This window comes from Lichenostomus cassidix, chromosome Z (assembly GCF_008360975.1).
Source record: "Lichenostomus cassidix isolate B80296 chromosome Z, HeHo_3.0, whole genome shotgun sequence".
NCBI classification, from domain to species: Eukaryota; Metazoa; Chordata; class Aves; order Passeriformes; family Meliphagidae; genus Lichenostomus; species Lichenostomus cassidix.
Genome location: NC_139511.1, coordinates 72,168,226 through 72,187,928, shown reverse-complemented (window position 1 = coordinate 72,187,928; position 19,703 = coordinate 72,168,226). Strand labels below are relative to the sequence as shown.

Sequence of the window (19,703 nt, the reverse complement as noted above, 5' to 3'; positions counted from 1 at the left end):
TGATTTGTGTTATGCTGAGCTGAATCAGAGAGGTGTGCTGGGGGAATTATCATCCTGGATCCTCACATTCAGACTGCTGAGTTATCATCCTGGATCCTCACATCCAGACTGCTGCTCTGGGTGCAGGGAGTGCATGAGCAGAGGGAGGGGCTGAGTCTGCCTCTCTCTGCAAGGAAAGCCAGGACATTTTGGACAGTGGGAGGTGGCTGAGGGTCCTGCATGTGCTGCCACTTGCTGTAGGAGCTCCTTTCATGTGAGTACAGGGAAACAACAAGGAGCAAAGGGAAGATCTGGATGACCTGGGAATGTGTAGTGAAATATATATCACAGTTCCAGATACAGGAAGTTGTCTTCTTTTCTTGTTCTGTAGATAAAAGGAGGTTTGTGGGGAGACAGATGTAACACAGGCTACTACTGATGTGGCCTCTTTGGCATCACTGACAAAAGCTCACCTATCTTTTTTGCCCACACAAAAGGTGATCAGCATCAGGGTGACTAATGAGGTGAATTACCAGCTCATGAGGGCTGCTAGATGAGTTGAGAGAACTTCTATAACCAGCAGTGAAGAGGCCTTGCACAGATAACTCTTGGCTGTTTGCCGAGAGTCCTATTTGTGTTTTAGCATCTCAACACAAACAAATCAGTCCCAGAATGGTTAGGGTTGGATGAGACCTTAAAGTTCATCTTGTTCCACTCTCTGCAATGAGCAGAGACACATTCTGCTATCCCAGGCTGCTCCAAGCCCTGTCCAGCCTGGCCTTGGACACTGCCAGGGATCCAGGGGCAGCCACAGCTTCTCTGGGCACCCTGTGCCAGGGCCTCACCACCCTCACAGACAGCAATTCCTTCCCAATATCCCATCTCTCCCTGCCCTCTGGCACTAGGAAGCCATTCCCTGTGTCCTGTCCCTCCATGCCTTGTCCCCAGTCCCTCTGCAGCTCTCCTGGAGCCCCTTTAGGCCCTGGCAGGAGCTCTGAGCTCTCCCTGGAGCTTCTCTTGTCCAGCTGAACACCCCCAGCTCTCCCAGCCTGGCTCCAGAGCAGAGTTGCTCCAGCCCTTGGAACATCTCCGTGGCTCCTCTGGACTTCCACTTTCCTATGGAGTGTGACATCCTTCCCAGCCAAAACTATACACTACCATGAGTTTTGTAGCTGCTTTGTGGCTGAGGCACCAGGACTGTTTGCTGGAAAATTCCACTTGAAAAAATTCTTTCTTTTCCTTCCCAGTACACCATTCCAGGGCCATGCTTTTCCTAGAATTATTTCTCTAAGTGTTCTAATTAACAAATCTGATCCTTAACCTGCCACTGATCTCAGCCTTATCCGATTAAACTGATGACCAATCCAAGAATGTTTAATCTAAAGTGAGGGGACTTGTAGTTAGTCAGTTTCCTAAGCCCATGGCTCCTATCCATTTTCTTCTAATCTATATATTTTCATGAGAGGCAAAAGGAAAAAGAAATATACACTTCCTAAAAAAGTGTTTGCATCTGAACTCCCATTGTTGTAATTGTGCATATTAGGTTTAATTTTACTCAAAAAATTACTGTTGATGACATCACTGATCCTAAAAGTAGAAGCAATTGCTTCAATGTTCCAAGGACAACTGAGCTGCATTTTCCCTCACAGGTGCTTCTGTTTGATCACAGGATTGATTTCGTTGCTCCTCTAAGAGTTTGAATTTGTTAAGGGAAATCCTCATGCCAATGGTCTTACAGGTGTATTCCAGCCAAATGGTGAACACCATGAAGCTGAAGTTTTTTTTTAGATTTTGCCTTGAGGAAAGAACCTTTAGATGTACCAGGTAAAGTTTTGGTTGGATATTAAGGAAAAATTTATTCCCTGAAAGGGTTTTCCAGCCCTGGTACAGCTGCTTGGGGCAGTGTTGGAGTCTCCATCCCTGGAGGGATTTCAAAGCCATGTGGATGTGGCACCTGGGGACATGGATTAGTGGTGGCCTTGGCAGTGCTGGGGGGAACTTACTGATGTTTTCCAACCTAAACCATTCTGGGATTCTATTCTACGATTCTGCTATTCACAGGAATGGAATGGCAAGTCAGGAGGTCTCAGCCTCAAGGTGAGTTTTTTAACCTTCACAGCCCCTTTGCAAGTAAAGCACCTTTGGGGACTTAAAATGATCCTTCTGACCCAGATGCCTGAAATACTAAGGCTTTGAACTCCTGCTTAAACATTTTCTGTTTCAATACATGTGAAACTAATTGTCATGGTCGATCTGTGCCTCTGAGAACAAGGAGAGTGAGGGCCTGAAGTCATTGAGCTGTATTTGCCTTGAGAGTTATACTGTTTCCTCATCTCATTCCAAGTCTGGAATAAACTCAACTGCTGGTAACAATATTGGCCTTTCCACCTGAAGGCAGTTTTCCATGACAAGGCAAAGAGAAATCCTCAGAAAGGTGTTAATTTGTGGCTAACAATTCACTTGTTATGGAGTCCTTGTGCTCTGATGGAGAGGGAAACAATCGAGCAATAATCAAGAAATAATCTTTTCCATGCACAGCCCTGCTTCCTCATGGGTAGCATCTTTCTTAGCAGGTGAATTATTCCCAGCTACAGCCAAATTCTGTGTCAATTCCTTCACACTACTTGTCAAGATTCAAAAGATTAGATAATTATCAACACCAGCATTCTTTACACTGTTTATACTTCGTATGCAACATGGTAAAACCAAACAGAACCTGCAGCAGTCCTGGAGGATCAGATAAAGGACATTGCATTGTTGCATTTCCCCAGATTTGAGCACTTGACACAAAACTGGGACTCTGGGGAGAATTATGCACATCAGACAACATCAATGTTGGGGCAGTCAGGCAGTTTGTTTTAGACTTTTGGATAAAATGTGACTCCAAGCAGATGTTTCCAAGTGGTTTGGGGTTGTATTTTTTAAATTTTACTTATATTTTAAAATTTGTTTGTTTTTAATAATTTCCCCCCCTTGTGAATTAATTTTTAAAAATATTTATTTATTTTATGTACGTATGTATTTATTTTCAGAATTGTAAACACAGTGACATCTCTTTGCTGGTACTGGGAAGGAGGAAGTCCAGGAAAATAGCTCAAAATTTCTGCCCACTTGTGTTTCTTACAAGTCTTGTATCACCTGTGTATCAGAAACCAGAGTGCAAAAAGAGTGCTTGAAAAAATAATAGGTAACCTGACTAGTATTTATTTGATGTGAAGACAAAAAAGAAAAAAAACAAAAGAAAAAAGGAAAAAAGAACGGTTTCAGTAATAAGATAAATTTGTTCTGTTAGCAAAGACAGTGTTTTGAAAAATAATGGGAAAAAGCATAATATGCATGTTCTGACTGACTTGCATGTCAAATTTCCAAATAGCTGTTATTTTCTGAGGGGTGATGGGAAGAATATATTCTCTGGATAGTGCAAAAATGTAGAATTAAGTCTGAATGATGTGCAAAATCTTTCTAAATGGCTGGGGCATGGCCTTCATCTTTTGTTGTTTTTCAGTTCTGTGCATATGATTTCTTTATGGTGCTGCCAAAATGTCCCTGTTGCTCAGCAACAGCAAGCTGGAATTGCACCAGTCGGAGGAAATTACTGATTTACTCTGGACACAACTTGTGTTCTCTTACCCAAATGCATATTTTGACATAAGAGTGAAAGCAGCATTTGTAGATTTGCCTCTCTTCCTGAGCATCCCACACATACTGATTTAAAAATTTAATTTTCCAGTGTTTTCTATACTACTCTTTTAAGAGGTAACCTATCTTTGGAAGATCTTGGTGATAATAAATAAAGAGAAATTTATACTAGACTCAAAAAATGTATGAATGTTTGTTTTAGAAATTAACTCCACAGGATATTATGTAGGTATTTATTAAGTAAATCAGGAAAATGCTACATTTTACAAGTGAGTGTCAGTCATACAGAAATACTGTTGAAATCTGAAAACTTAAAACTTCACAAGAAGATACTGCCAACAGTTCATCAGAAATATTTTACACTCAGATCTTTGTGATGTTTACAAAAATACATGGTTTGGGGTTTTCCCCCCCTTCCCAAACTCAAAAATCATGTTAGATTTTATTTCATCTGCTACAAGAAAAACAGGTTTTGATTTGGTTCTCTTGGTGTGATACTTCATGTTGGCTCCTGTCAGCTGAAAGACCTGAGCACATGGAATATTTTTGGTGAACATATCAGGTTTTTGGTGACGTACCAGGTCATTTCCTCTCCTGTCCCTGTTCCCTGGGGGCAGATCCTGAATTCCCCTGGCTGCTTCCTCCTGTCAGGAGTTGTGCAGAGCCACAAGATCCTCCCTGAGCCTCCTTCAGCAGCAGCTGGGACAATGCAGCATTTTTCTGTTTGATATTTATGGGCTGAGGGGAGCAGTGTAGGGAGAGAAGTCAAGAAGATCGACTCAAATTAGTTCTGTTTGTGCATTGACTGAACAGAGCCATTTTATTGCATAGGAAAGGGAAAACAATGACTTTTTTGCTGTCCCCTGCCTTGCTAACCCATCACCAAGTTCAAGTATTAAGAGAAATCGTAAGATTAACACCAAAAAAATCACAAAAATCACGTCCATCTTTGTTTGATGATCAATCAAAATCAATGTTTGATGATTGCTAATGAACATCTCTCTCTGTGTGGTTTGAGAACTCCTCCAGGTAGAATCCTTCACAACCTATTTTTTCTTGGCAAAGAAAAAAATTGTCTTTTTTTCATTTCTCTGCTACAATGAAACTCTCTAAGATGCCTCTTATTGTCGCCATAAGCTGTTTTTAGCTATTAATTTTAAGTCCCATCAGATGCTGAGAGATGCTCTTTATTTCTTTGTGTCTGATTGCTGTGTCTTCAATTTCACAGAGTGATTTTTCTTTTCAGCCTGTAAGTAATTTTCCCATTGCTTATAATTCAAGTGTCTTTACAGACATATGTGCTTTAAAATCACTACAGACCAATCTTGGGAATGGTCCTTCCAGCACAGCACAGTCCTACCTAACAGAAATCTTCTTAATAGACCAAACAGATGTGGTGGAAAAATCCTCTCCATGCAGAAGGTGGTGTTGGATTCTGTAGCACACAAATCAGAGCCTGTTGGGGAAACACCTCGTGCTCTTGCCTTGGAATCTGATGAGTATCTCTCTTCTTGGGTCCCTATGCCTCACAGCAAGACCTCTCACGTTTCTTCACCATGAGGTAATAAGCTCGGTTGGCCTCTGGGTAGGTGACTTTGGAGAGTGGCAGCCTGTGGATCGCAGAGTGTTCTGTGGTCATCAGCAGGAAGGTCAGCGCGGACAGACAGAATGGCCAGGTTCCTGATGGCACCCCGAACTGCAGAGAAAAACAGCAAACCACCTAGTTACTGTGTGTCTTGCTTTTTTTTGAGTAACTCCCAGAGCCAGTCACCTTGGAACGAGGTTTCTGAAGGAAACTAGACTTGGTTTTGCACTGAGTCTTTCCTTAGGGAGGAAGGATTTCTGTATGAGGGCTTGAAGCTGAGAATTGGCCTGCAACATCTACCAGCTCTGGTGACAGGACTGCTTGGCCTCTGTGCATCTTACATGGTCTTGGGAGGTGCAAAATCCTGGAAAATAAGCTCCATGTAGGAGCAGGGGGAGTCATCCCACATCATACAGCCATTTGGAAGCAAAGTAAACCCACCATGAGGCAGGAGTGGGTGGAGAAGAGACGGGAGAGGATATGAGAAACATTCAGCTTTTCCCTGGGCTGTTGTACTGACTGGAATTTGGCAATTGAGAAAAGAAGTTAACCCAAATTTAACATTTCTTTACGCATGTGCAAGACCTTTTCCCCAACTGCTTAAAGCACAAAGTAACTATCTGAACGAGGGGAGATGTAGCAGCCTGCCAGTGCCTAAAGGGGGTCCAGCAGAGCTGCAGAGGGACTTGAGACAAGGGCCTGGACAGGATAAGGGGGAATGGCTTTCCTCTGACAGAGAGCAGGGATAGATGTGATATGGGGAAGAAATTCTACCCTGTGAGGGTGGTGAGGCCCTGGCACAGGGTGCCCAGAGAAGCTGTGGCTGCCCCTGGATCCCTGGCAGTGTCCAAGGCCAGGCTGGACAGGGCTTGGAGCAACCTGGGATAGTGGAAGGTGTTCCTGGCCATGGCAGGGGGTGGAACTGGATGAACTTTAAGGACCCTTCCAATCGAAACCATTCCATGATTCTGTGATCTTGGAAGTGTCTAGAGCTAAAGTGTGGAAGTTCGTGCAAACTGTGAGGATGGAAAGTGGTAAGTGATGATTCCAAGTGGGAATCACACCAAACCCCTGGGCAGATAGTAGCCCCTCTCCCAGACCGTTTCTGCCTTTGGCTGAGTTGTTCTCCACATCTTGGTGTTTTGCCTGACAAGCCAGAGAAAAATTCAGTGTTGGAAACCAGCCCTTGGGAGATACACCACTTACCACAGAGAGCATGTGGGTCACTGCTGCTCCCAGGTAGGCACTGAAGAGTGCTGTGAAACAGAAAGGTAGTCCCTGGTGAGTTCAGTTGCTCGTGGGGTAGAACAGCAAGGACAAACACCCCTAATTCTGCCTTGGGTAGCTCAACCAGTAATTATGAATGTGTCTGGACAGCAACCTGCTAAACTCCTTCCTGTGTCCCCTCTAACCTGGAGCTCATGGAAAGGGCAAAACAAACAAACAAACCAACAAGGAAACAAAAAGAACTGGAGTGATGAAAAATGTGCTGTGGCATTCCACTGACATGGAAAGTATGTAGCTTGATGGATGGGGTTAAATAGGAAAATAACCCTTCCACCCTCATCTGTCCTGCCTCCAGGGCTTGAAGGCAGGTCAATGACATACAGAGCTAAATCTTTCTAATATGAGCACTGAATGAGCAATAGTTTCACTGCCAGCTTGCTCTGATATTGAAATTTCATATGGAATTGCCTTATAAATAATTCTTCAATCCTGCTGTGTTGCCCAGCTCTTGCCTTTGATCCATTTCAAGAGAATGGGGAATGTGTGCTGTCTAACTACAGCTGTGGACAGATCTCGAGCTCCACTCCTCTCAAAGATTAGGCACGTCCCTCTTCAAAGAAGGAATTTGAGCTGGTATCTATGGCTGGAAAAAACTCAAATGGATTCATCCAGCAATGAATAAACCAACACAATTAACGACTCAAAACTAAGGATCTGATTTCAAAGACCTTAATTAACATGTGTCCACTGATCACAGCTCTTGCTTTAAACACAGCTCTTGGCCAAAAATGAAAGCACAGGGTAAGTTAAAGCTGTGGCTCCACCATCCAGCTCCACCTCTCATCAGCCTCACCTACATCCATCTGCCTGCCTGGAGGTGCCCATCCAGCTCCAGCCCTTCTCTGCTGCAAAGGCATCCTGTCTCACTTTGAGGGGAGCTGAAAACCCGCTGGGTACCTGTGGCAGGGTGTCCTCCCCCTCCCCTCTCTCCTTCTGCTTCGTGGCAGAACACAGATAACTCTGGTGGGGTCAGAAGCCCAGCAGGAGGTTATCTTGTGGTGCCCAAAGGTCTGAGACCTCTAACCTTGAATTCATATTTTGGTATGGAGAGAGGATGTGAAAAGAGAAACAATGAAATGAATACCTGACTGAAAGGCACTCTTTTACAACTATAAAACTCATGAAAAATATCCCAAAAGCAAGCAGAAGTTTTCTACATACACTCTGAAGATGTGCAAGGAGCTTCTCCCCAGAGTCTGGATGCAGACTCTGTGGTTACTTTCCTGGGAATTGAGTGAGAGGATTCCGAAATATTCTCCACCACCAATTGGCTGGTAAGATACATTTGGTTCCTAAGTTATACTATTCTTGCAAGCTTTTAATAAGAATAGGTACCTTTTCATAATTGCCATTTTAGCTATCCATAGTTTGCAATTGTGCTATTCCTGTGTAAATATGTAGTTTGTCCTAAGTTTTTATCTCTGTCAATTTCTGTGTCTAATACATGATAATTAATATCATATTAGACTAATCAGCCATTATTAAAGGACCTTGTGAACAAGACTGAGTCTTGGAGTGCTGGCAACCCTAATAAGAGTTACTGCCTATTGCTAAAAGCCTGAGCAAACAGCCAAAACTCATAAAGCTCCTGTCTCCCATGCATAGCAGTACCTACCACAGGCCATGGCCAGGAGGTGTGTCTGCCAGGTGAGAGCCAAGAACATTCCCCCGATGGCAGCGCAGGACAGGCAGCTGTTGTAGCCCCACAGCCCCAGGTAGATTTGGCTAAACGGTGTTGCCAAGCTCAGCCCTGGAAAATAAAGTCAGGGATGTGTCATTCCTTGGCCATAAAGAGATAAAAGCAGTGGAGGAATGGCATGATTCCAGGTTTTCAAGGGCTCTGGCCAGTGTGTGTATGTGGAGTTGCTGTTTGTGGTTGGGTTGCTCTAAGGGTCTAAGGGAATCGTGGCAGAATTTTCCTGTTTCTGCTGAGTGAAATTTGGTGATTTGGTTTCAACATAACACAAATGAGTGAATGAGCCTAAGCAGGAACCTTAAACACATCCCTGAGGCCTGCACATTCAGGCTCATGGCTTTGACTTTCATTAATCTTCCCCTAAGCACACCAGGATACACCCAGAAATCAAGTGCGTCATGGTGAAAATTCATCTCAGCACAAAAGGCACTTCTTCCTTCTGAAGGGTTGCACCATCATAAAAGGAGGTAAGAGAATGGGGAAGTCAGTCAAAAGAATTCTTAAAACAGAGGTCTGAGTATGTTTTGTTTCCAAGCAGCCATTCCTGAATGGGTGAAATACTTGTGACTGTAAATGCTCATCTTACTGTAATTCTTGTTTTATCCTCCATAATTTGATATAAATCTGTGACACAAGTCAGATCATTACCTGCCAGCATCCCTGCTGCTGAGCCGATCACTGCATGGACACAAATGAGTGGAGAGGAGATAAATAAACCAATCAGGAAAATCCCCCCAGTCCAGGGATTGTCACAACCATAAACCTGACCCACGCCGACTGGAATGGATTGCAGGAGCTGTAGAAATTAAAAAAAAACACCAAACCAAACAAGACAATTTGTTATTGGCTTTGTAACTTTTTTTTTTTAAACCTATTTTTCTTGGCCAGGCTTGTGTTTGGCATTTGCTGGATTCAGTCTTTCTTTCTAAGTGGAACATTTGGACAAGTCTTGGGAGACAGCAGGGCATTTCCACAGGGTTTCCCCTTCAGTGAAAATGAGTCCCAGCTTGTTCCCTAGCCATGAGCTCCTCTGCCAGGTTTTTGCTCTAAGATCAAAGGTAAATATTTCGTGAAAGGGTTTAATCATCCTCTTTACCTGTGCTGCTGACTTGACCATTTTTATGTACCTATATGGAGCATCACAGTGAACCTGGGGGATGCTTCCCTTGGGATTCACTGGGATTATGATCAGGAGTTGCTGGGCTGGTGGGACAGAGCCCAGCTTTGTCACAGCTTAGAGGTGGTTTTGAGGCACTTTTCCATATGTAGTTCCCATAAAATTATGGGAATTTTATGTAATTGTAATTACAATTACAATTGTAATTGTAATTGTAAATATGGTAAATGTTCTTTGAGAAATGTCACTTGTGGGTTTCTATTTAGTGTCAACTTTTCTTAGTCACTCCCAGGGAACCCCTTAAAATAGTCAGCTGGGCCTTAGGAAAAAGTAGTTACCCTGGTATCTGTATTATTTATGGTGTAATGCAGGAGAATAAAATGTTTCTTTGGAAACGTCCCACTGGAATATAAATAAAAAAATATGGGAATATGTACCTGCACCCAAGTTTCTAACCATTCTACCATTGTAATATCTGCTTGCTCATGTCCAGTCAGAAAGGTGCAATTTTACAAACACTCTGTATGTGAAAAATCAAAATTACCTTGTGAGTTAACTGGAATTCCCAGCACAACCTTAGCCATGGGGAGATGATCAGTATATGCATAGAAATGCATAATTAGACTCAAGAGAGTGTTTGAAGATTATAATATATACACTTAGATCCAGCAGCAAATGAAAGATTCCAGAAAGATTCTCATTTTCCAGCTATGAAAAATGTTCATTCCTAGAGCAAACTCTTATATTTTGGATAATAGCCATCTTATAAATCAAATTTTGTATTGCCAGGCAGATAATATGGTGATTTTAATTGTAAATGAAGCAGACTGTTACCCTTCAGACAGTTACCATTGTGATATCAGCATCAGCCCAGGTGATATTCGGTGGTGCCATCGCAGGAGAAATGAGAGTTGTAGGGAAGAAGAGGTTGTGTGGTCCTGAGGCAGCCAGGTAGAGAGTCAAGGCCAAGTTGAAAGGCAGGGTGAGAACAGGCAGGTCCCACTTGGAGAAAACTGCGCTTAAAGCACTGGTGAAAATAGGGCTGAAAGAAGAAAAAAATGGTCTCACTAGAAGCTTGTCAGGCAAAAACTGCACCAGAACCACATCCAACCATAAACCCAACTGCAGCTGATTTGGTCTATTTAAAATAAACAACAACAACAAAAACCTCCTCTCCTTCTAACTGTTCAATTTCCTCAATCTTTCAAATCAAATCAGAGATACAAAAGGGTCATTCCATAAATTCCCTACCCCTCCAAAGGCAGTTATCAATGTACAGATCGCTGTTGTATTTTCTCAATATATATGGTGAATTTGGTGAACATGAAGGAGACAGGACCCAGTGCTTTAATGGGGTTATTCCCCACATAAATATTAGTGTTTATCTTCTTTTTTCAGCCCCTGAAGTGGGCTGGGTGTGGGACACCCATGCTGAGTGAACTGCAAATGTGGCTGCGTGCCCTTGTTCAAACTTGTGGATCAGCAGTAAAGCCTGACATCAAAGTGACTGTAACACCACGTGAACTTCAGGCAGACAAATTACATGTGTGGTTTTAGCAATCTGCAAGTGGAGTTTTGGGGGTCAAAGACCAGGTTTCAAAACTTTTTGCTCTCTGAACACCTAGCAGATTATGGTGTCATATATAAGAGTAAAGTATTGTTAGTTGTTTGTTTTCATTAGTGTCAACCATCATGTCTTGGGACCACTGAACAGCTTCTGTGCCTGGAGAAGTAAATTTTCTTGACATTTTTATATGGTGACTTAAATAGATAAAACACTTGTGGTTGATGATGGTATGAAATGGTGAAAATAATGTTCCTCTTGAAACAGAAATGAATTGATGCATCACAGCAATACGACTCACATTCAGAATATTGAATTACACATGATCAGACATTGAGTTTTGTTTTCCCCACTGGAATTATTTGTGATTACGTGGGTATTTTTATTTGCTTCTGGATTGCATCTGAGTTTAAAAGTGTAAATAACAATGCAGATTTAGCAGTACATACATGCTGTGCTCCCTTTCCATTGCTGTCTGCACAGGAGTACAACAGCTCAGCCTCACTTGTGGGGACACTGGGGCTGGAAGAAGGAACAGGGAAGCCATCTGACTTACCAGGTCATGGACACCAGTGCCACAGGCAGGAGGAGCCACCAGTTGTAATCTCCATCAGCAGAGAAGACAGCCATCAGCAGCCCCACCAGGACCCCGTTGTACCCAAACAGCCCTGCTGCTATGGCTGACCTGTGTGGAGGGAGCAGAGACCTTGAAATCTTCCCCCCTGAGGATGCTTTGCTCTCATCAGCCCTCCCTCCCCACCCAGCTGTGGCTCTGTGTGGGGATGACCTGCTGGGACTCATCCACCAAAGTTTGATTTCACACACTTGGGTCAGCACTGACCCCTCCTGCAGGTTTGTCCAGTGTCTCTCTGCACCTACCAGATCTCTCTGGTCCTACCAGACCATGTACATGGCCAGGGAAGGCTGGATCATGCAACCATAGAAGGTTTGGGTTGGAAAGAACCTTAAAGATCACTTTGTTCCAGCCCTCTGCCATGGGTTACCTTCCACTAAATTCAGGTTTTTGCCCACATCACACATTTAACACATTAATTAGCACTGAAGTGGCTACCTGAGGGGGGAGAAGGATGGACTTACCTGTCCTGACCCAGAATAAGTGCTGTTAAAGTTGAGACAACTGTTCCCACACATCCAGTGAGTGTCCACCATGGGTTCTGCAGCAGGAGGCCAGTGAGGATGACCAGCCCACTGAGGGGATTGTTGACAAACATCACCTGGGAAATCCCACGCAGAACCCAGTCAAAGAGCTGGATCAGGAGAGGTTTGTCTGGAAAAGATCAAATTATGTAATGAATAAAACAAGCCCCCTAAAGCCTGCAGATGGCACTGATTTGGGATGTATTTTTGAAACTCGGGGAGGGTTTTGGCAGTGGGACTTGGCACCACAACTGAAGCAATGAATCAACAAGACTGTAAAACCTGACAGGGATTTATTATGGTCTACACTGAAGTCTTACAGCTGGGAAACTGAGATGAACAGTGTGGTTGCCAGAACCCTGTGTTATAAAGTACCCTGGACCAGATTCATATGAGCCAGCTAATTTATGATGTCTGTGGCTCAGATGGCAAATCGTGTGTGTATCCCACTGCTGATTTATTACAGGGACCAAACACACCTACCTATGTGTAATTTAACTTCACAGTGGCATTAGGCTTGACAGAAACTGCTCAGCTGAAAGGACATGGGGTGTTATGAAGAATGGCAGAGCACAGAATAACCATCCAGGGCTATGTTCTGTGGGACTAAATCTGTTCTGTACATGGCATGTTGGGAGGTAAATGTCATCTCAGGCATCCTCAAGATTTAAGCAGTATGTGGATCTCTGCACAAAGCTGATTTTTTCCACTACAAAACGGACATAAATCAGGGTAGAGGTAGTTTCTATACTACTCTAACTTGAATCACATTGCTGAGAAGTTAGTTATTAGTCCTTTGATGTACTTTTTATTTGGAATCCATTGCCATTAGTCACGATGAAGTAGGTTTACCTTTTAGCCAGGTTCCAAAATCCTTCATGTCTCCTGTGAGGTAACCCACAGCTCTGCAGAATCTCTTCCCACCTTTGCTTAGTGGGTTCTGCTTCACTGGCATTCTTTCCCCCTTGGTTTCTATCTTGACATCCACACAGTTTTCCATGTTGATGTTCTAAACCTTTGGTAAAATTCAAGGGCAAAAGAAAAAAAAAATTCATTACAGTGTCTCTTCCTGATCCCTGTTTATTTTCTTTACCACATAACTGCTTACCACATGTTACTTTGGAGCCAGAAAGAGAAAAATCCTTACCCTGAACACCTGATTCTTATGTCTGTATGAGCACATTTCCCCTTCATTTGCTCTGTCTTCCCAGACTTCAATGCAGTTATACGAAGATGTTTCATTTATTATGTTTGGATTTAGCCATCAGCCATCAATAACAGGCGTCTAAATTCAGTTTCATAATCAGTTCAACCTTTCTCGTGAGCACAGGCTTAGCCTGGGGGTTGTCCATAGTGCCTTATTCCAGTACTCACATGCATTCACACATTTCTTTCTCTCATTTGAGCTGTACATTCAACTGCCCAATTTTAGAAGTACCCAGCACTGATTCAGGAGTTTAATGCCCAAATTCACAGTGCTTGCTTTCCATTCTGCCTTAGTCATGTTGCCTTCTTCTCTGCTGAGACGAGGTAGGGGGCCACATTTTGGAAGCTGTAGCAAGAAACCCTCAGGGACTAATGAAAAGACACTTATTATATTTAGCAGGTATTATAAAAAGGTTTAAATAGGTTGGGGAATAGGGTAGGGGAGAGTTATTGGCCAAACAAAGGTGTTTAGCCCTAAAAAAGGTGTTTGGGATGCATGGCTGGGAGATTGGGTTCCCCATGGACCACACCCCCTTTGGATAAGGAGCTGCTGGAATAACTTTTGCCACCTCACACAGCCTAGAGAGCATCATTCAGGCACATGGATCAGAGGCTTACACCTGACAGTAAGCACTGGATTTTAAAAACATTGTCAATCATTGCTCGTCCAAGAACCAATTCCCAATATGAAGTCAGCAAATAAAAAACCCAACACTTTTCCTGCACTCTGTTTCCTGAAGAGTAGAATTAGTTCTTGGTAACTATCAAGGAAACACAAGTGTGTTGTTGTGTGAAAACAAAACCTGAGCTGCTGCAGGTCTCACTGGTGAGTACCAGCTTGTGCAAGAAGTCATGAATTTAGGCTGGGGATTGATAGTCTAAATAGGATGATTTAGACACATCAGTCTTGTGTTAGTCCTCACCCAAAACTTTAGTAAAAGCCTTATGGGCAGCTCAGGGAGACATTCCATACTTGAGAAACAGAGGTGCTGAGTAGAGAGGCTGCCTCACCCATGGGCATTGCACTTCCAGAGCCTCCAGTGTGGTTCAGCAGCTCTGAGTCTGTGTAGGGGAATGGCTGGGTATTGCACATCCTGGCCAGTTTCTTACTCTTATGTTACTGGAGGATTGATGGTGACATTTTGGGAAGCATTAAATATTTGCACAAATAATATATGGATATTTTCTACCTTCTGGAAGAGCCCAGCTAATACAAGGATAGGTTCCATATCAGAGTCTGCTTACATGACCAGCATGTACAGAAAATTACTGAGTTTGGCTTTATGTGGGACATGAAGGGAAGGACTTTAAATAAAAAGGGTTAAGGAAGAAAAAGAGGAAAGAGGGTTGCTGGGGATGGTGTATTGATGCAGGAAGGCTTTTTCTTGGCTCTGTTATAATTCACTGCCTTAATTCATTAAACTTCAATTTTTTCATATTTTATTCTGGAATAAGTAAATTGAATGTACTTTCAATTAAATCAGATTTACCAACCAAGATAAATGCTCTCCATTTGGTGAAAGTGCATTTACATTTTTCCTTTTAAAGGATCTCCCTCTTCATGTAATTTGGGTTTTCCCCTCTTGCTAACCTGTAAAATAAAGTGCTGCTACACTGCAGAGTGATGCTTTGTGACCCAAGCTGGCATGCCCTGGGTGTTTTTTTCCCTTCATGCTGAGTGAGGAGCTGTTTGCACTCAGGAATCTGAAGAATGGAGTGTAATATGCATGTGCAGTATTGGAGTCACTGTCCAGTCCTCTTGCACAGTGGAGAAAAAACGGATGAAGCTGAGGGCCCAAATTTACCAAAAACTGATGTATTGCTTTGCTGTATAAAGGCAGTTAAGTGCACCCTTAGGGCAGTAAAGCAAGTCTGGCAGTGCTCCTCTGCTCTGGGTTTCCATGGGCAGAAATTAATCTAACTCACTGCACTTGGCAGGGCAAAAAGACCAGGTGACCTGGTGAGTCACTTGACTAACCTGTCTCCAACTTCATCCCTGATGAATGCCCTGGGTAGGGGAATATTCAAAGTCACAGAGACTGCGGGGAGATCATGGCTACCTTCTGTCCAGCAGTGCTGGTCAAACTCATGTTTGTTATTTCCCAGAATCATAGAATACTTTGGTCTGGAAGGGACTTTTAAAGCTCATCCAGTCCAACTCCCCAAGCAGTCCCATTTGACAAAGGAATGTGTCTCTCTGCAGTGGGACCACAGGAGCTTCATCAGTTCAGTGGTGCATGTAGTGAGTGACAGAACAAGGGGCAGTGGCTTCAAACTGACCGAGGGCAGGGTTAGATTAGGTATTAGGAAGAAATTTTTCCTTCTCAGGGAGGTGAGGCCCTGGCACAGGGTGTCCAGAGAAGCTGTGGTTGAACCATCCCTGGCAGTGTCCAAGGGCCAGGCTGGACAGGGCTTGGAGCAACTTGGGACAGTGGAAGGTGTCCCTGCCCATGGCAGGGGTGGAATGAGATGATCTTTAAGGTCCCTTCCAATCCAAGCCATTCGGTGATTATATATGGTAGGGGAGAATGAAATCAGTATTGAACAGCCTCCACACTGTGCAGAGCAGCTGGGTGGGAAATGGGCGCAGGCCAAGAGAACCTGTGGTTTCTGATGGAGTCTGCATGACACAGTAAAGACCAGATCCTCCCCCACTGGTTTCTTGGCCTCCCTGAATCCCACCCCAGGCACTGTGCAGGAGCTGCATCCTCTGTGAGGGGGTTTTGTTCCCACCACAGCCCTGAGGGTTATCCTGTCTGCTCAGAAACACAAAGTGAGAAGGACTTGCACTATTTCTACTCATTTGTACAATGAGACTATAAAGTAGTGAACCATTTGGAAACTGGCACCAGCATAAAAATTTTTAAGCATCTTTAATGATTTTACAAAGCAGTACCTACTCAGATTAATGATTTGTTAACACATGATGCTGTTTCAGGGAGTAGGTGATAGCAGGTATTTAAGAAAGGAGAGAATACAAAAGGCGTCTTATCTCGGAATTGTGGAGATAGAGAATTTTAACACAGTGATGTCTGAATATTAATTCAGACTGAAGTATACATGTTCTGATGGGGATTCCACATGTGCTGGTCTGCAGCAAGTCTTTTGAAGACCTGCTATTGAAATTATGCAAACACTTAGTTTTCACTGAAAGTGCCTTTTTTTTCTTAGTGCACAAAGGAAATGGAAATAATTGCAAAAGGAGGGTTCTGGTGGAACTGACTGCTTGGCTTTTGCAGGGGGGTAGAGTTGGTATTTTTTTTTTATTATCCCTGATATTTATTAGTCTGGGAAAATGTTTTTTTAAACACTAAGTCCAGATAGCTTGAAGCACACCGCCTCATCTCACAGAGGCTCTGGAAGCTCCCAGTATTGGTGTGTAACTGGGGAGGTAACAGGAGCAGCAGCAGAACCCAGGCAGAGACAGTCTGAATGAACTTTTCATGTCAGTGGTGCAAATGCAAGGTCTGATTTGTGGTGTGCTGTCAGTGCGGAGAAACTATTTAAAACTATTTTCATGGGAAGTGAGAGCTTCCCATGAACCAAAACAGAAAACATAGAAGACGTTTCTCTTTTATAAAGATGAAATCATCACAGGGCTGAGATGTTAATCTGTAGTGTTTTTTTCAATCATCTCTTCAGGGTTAATAAATGCCCTGTAGCAAAGTACTGACGTTAAGCAACCCCATGTCTCCCTAAATCAATTTTCCTTCCACTTGTGTACACTTCCTCCCTGTCACGCCATACCCACGGCATCTCAGTCATGCCTTGTTAAAGCTGCCGTGCTGGGGCTGCACTCCTGCAGCCTCTGGCCCCAGAAATACTCCTTTTTGCACCTGCTGAAGTGGAGACCAGCCTGGCCACACACTCGTTTTGTGTTGTGCATGGTAAGAGCAGTGTTGTGCTTGCAGCCGGGAGAGGGACAGAGTCTTTAGCTTGGCTAATTAATACTCCCAGCTAATAAGCGTTTCCAAGCTGGACACTGGGCTTTTACCTGTGAAAATGCAGCAAAGTTATCTGTTGCTTTCCCTTCTTGCTGGAATCTTCCTCTCTCCCTGCCAGAACTGGGGTTTCTCTGAGGGTTTAATTTATGGTGAGGTATTTGTTTGTCCAGGGACCCAAGGATCTGCTGCCTCACAATTGCAGCCATTGTACCTCACATTCTCTGAATTGTTGCTGTGAAGTCTGCGGGCAGCCAAGCTCTGTGTGCAGCCTGTTTTTAGAGGAATTCCTGCATCCAAGCACAATAGGAGGAAAGGGCCAGATTCTCAGCAGCTCTAACTCCAGCACAGCCAGTGTAATGTTACCATGGGTGTAGTAAAGCTGGATTAATGTTGTGTTAGGCATAGGAACACAAGCATATACAAGCACAGTCCTTGAAACAGGCTATAATGCACTTGACCCTCACTGGAAAAAAAAAAGACTTCAGGTTCTCCCATAGAAGATGTTTCAAAGTACTAGTTCTAAAGAAAGCTTACCCCTCAGATTCAAATATTCATTAAGCCCACATGAAATTCAGTTTTCAGAGATCTGTCTCTGAGGGACAGAGAAATACAGAAACACTATCATATCAACTGTGTATTATTACTATCTGGGCATTTTTCATTTGGCAGAATAGAAAGGCAGTAAAAGGAAATGTTAAAGAGTTCAAGTTATTTCTGTTTTTTCTTTTTCTTTTCTCTTTTTCCTCCAAGGTTCAGCCCCGTGGGTTAAGCAGTATCAATAAATCCTCACCCTACTAGAAGCTTCTCGATAATTGATATTCTTGTACACCTCTGAGCCTCAGCTGCTCTCCTCCAGCAGGATTGCTCAAATGCTGTTTGTCAGGTGTTTTGGGGGAGATGAAAGACCCAGGTAAGTCAGCAACAGGGTGCATTAAAAGGAAAGAACAGACTGCTCTTACCTCTCTGGCGAGCTCAGGAGTAGCTGTAGGTTTTCTGGTTAGGACAGAAGGAAAGCAGGGAAAAAGAAAATGTCCCATCAGCTTATATAGCCTAGCATGGCTCCTGTCCTGATATTACTGATTTGTTTCTCCTCCCACTTGGTGAGCTCCAAGTGAATGTTAAGAAGGTTCCCCTTTGAATTCTCCACCTTTCCTCTTGCTCTGTCCTGGGTCTCTTGCCAACAATCTATCCAAATGTCCTCTTCCCTGATGCTGCGGGGTTTTGGTTTTTTTGATTAGTTGGTTGTTTTTGTTTTTTTCCTTGCATTTTAAAAAATTACTTTATTTTTCTTTTTTCTTTTTTTTTCTTTTTTTAATTACTTCTCCTTTAAATCTGTCCTTTCTCCTCCATGACCACTTAAAAGGATTGAAGACTTTGAAATGGATTCTCAGTGTAACTGAGCTTGACCTCTCCAGCATTATCCTCCTTATCCTACAGCATCCTTCCCCATCAAAATTCTGACCTGGGAATGTGCAACACAGCATCTTGTGTTCAGCAGCCTGCCAAGCTTTCCTGTTTCTGGGTAGTTTTCAGAAGCACTATTCTGTTAACAAAATGTAGTGAAAAACCTAGTGACGTTCCATTGTTTAAGTGCTTTTAATCAATTATTTGAGAAATTAAAGGGATATTTTCTTTCATTTTCTAAAAAAAACCAACTTTAGCCTATCCTCCCTAGCTCACTGGAGCAATCTGAAATATCAGAAATGTGGCATATTTGAGAGATGTATAAGGCTGTGAATGTGCTGCAAAAGAGGCTGGAGAGGGAAGGCTTGAGGTAGTGACTTGTGGGATAAAGGGCAGAGAAGAAGCTAGTGAACTTCAGGAACCCTTCAGGCTAATTTGAGCCATGGAATAATTCACCTTAGGACTCTTTCACAGTGATGGCTGGGAGAAGCAGCCTTGCAAATTGAGCTGGGTGCTGGAGGGAATGGTTTATGGTTGAGCCAGAACCCATCTAGCTTTATGACTTTGCCTTCCTGTGGAAAGCATGCACATGAGCTGGAGTGATGTTATCCTCACTTTGCTCATTCCCAGGCTGCATCTCTTTTGATGGAGATGTTTTTAACGTTGGATTTTTTTCTCCCCTGAGAGGAGGGCATCTGATATAAGCTGTCAGTTTAGCACTTCTGGGAGAGCTAGTCTTCCTCTGATCAAACACGCAGGAGCCCTTGAGAGTGAGCCAGACACTGCCAGCCTGTGCCTTTGCACCCAATAGAACATGTTACATGGAATTTTGCAGGGAAAGCTGCTTCACTCCAGTGCACTTAACGTTTTTTCCCTTTACCAATAATTTCTCCTCAGTCTGCCTTTGCTTTTTTTCTGGTGAAATGAATCCTTGCAAAGGTGAGAAATACTTTGGGTGATTTGGGTGGGAGAGCCTCACAGGGAGTGCATTCAGACTGAGTTTTGGACTTCGCACCTCTCATGTTTCAGGGATGCCCAGGCCTGGCTTCAAGTTATTTAAAGCAACATTATTTCAGCTCCCTGTCAGAGGGGTGCAGCAGAGGGGGCAGGCAGGGCTCTGGGCT

The 19,703-nt window shown here is 43.4% G+C and overlaps 1 protein-coding gene across 1 annotated transcript; it reads right to left on the bottom strand.

The window, feature by feature from the left end:
• Window positions 1-3,872: 3,872 nt before the first annotated feature.
• LOC146425203 (urea transporter 2-like) lies at window positions 3,873-18,352 on the bottom strand. The gene is made up of 9 exons (XM_085042527.1): window positions 18,135-18,352; window positions 12,878-13,040; window positions 11,966-12,155; window positions 11,424-11,552; window positions 10,153-10,345; window positions 8,835-8,982; window positions 8,106-8,240; window positions 6,410-6,459; window positions 3,873-5,314 (listed from the first exon to the last, which is right to left on the bottom strand). The coding sequence occupies exons 2-9, from the start codon at window positions 13,023-13,025 to the stop codon at window positions 5,138-5,140; spliced, it is 1,170 nt and encodes a 389-aa protein (XP_084898653.1). The 5' UTR covers window positions 13,026-13,040; window positions 18,135-18,352; the 3' UTR covers window positions 3,873-5,137.
• Between the last annotated feature and the right edge of the window lie 1,351 nt (window positions 18,353-19,703).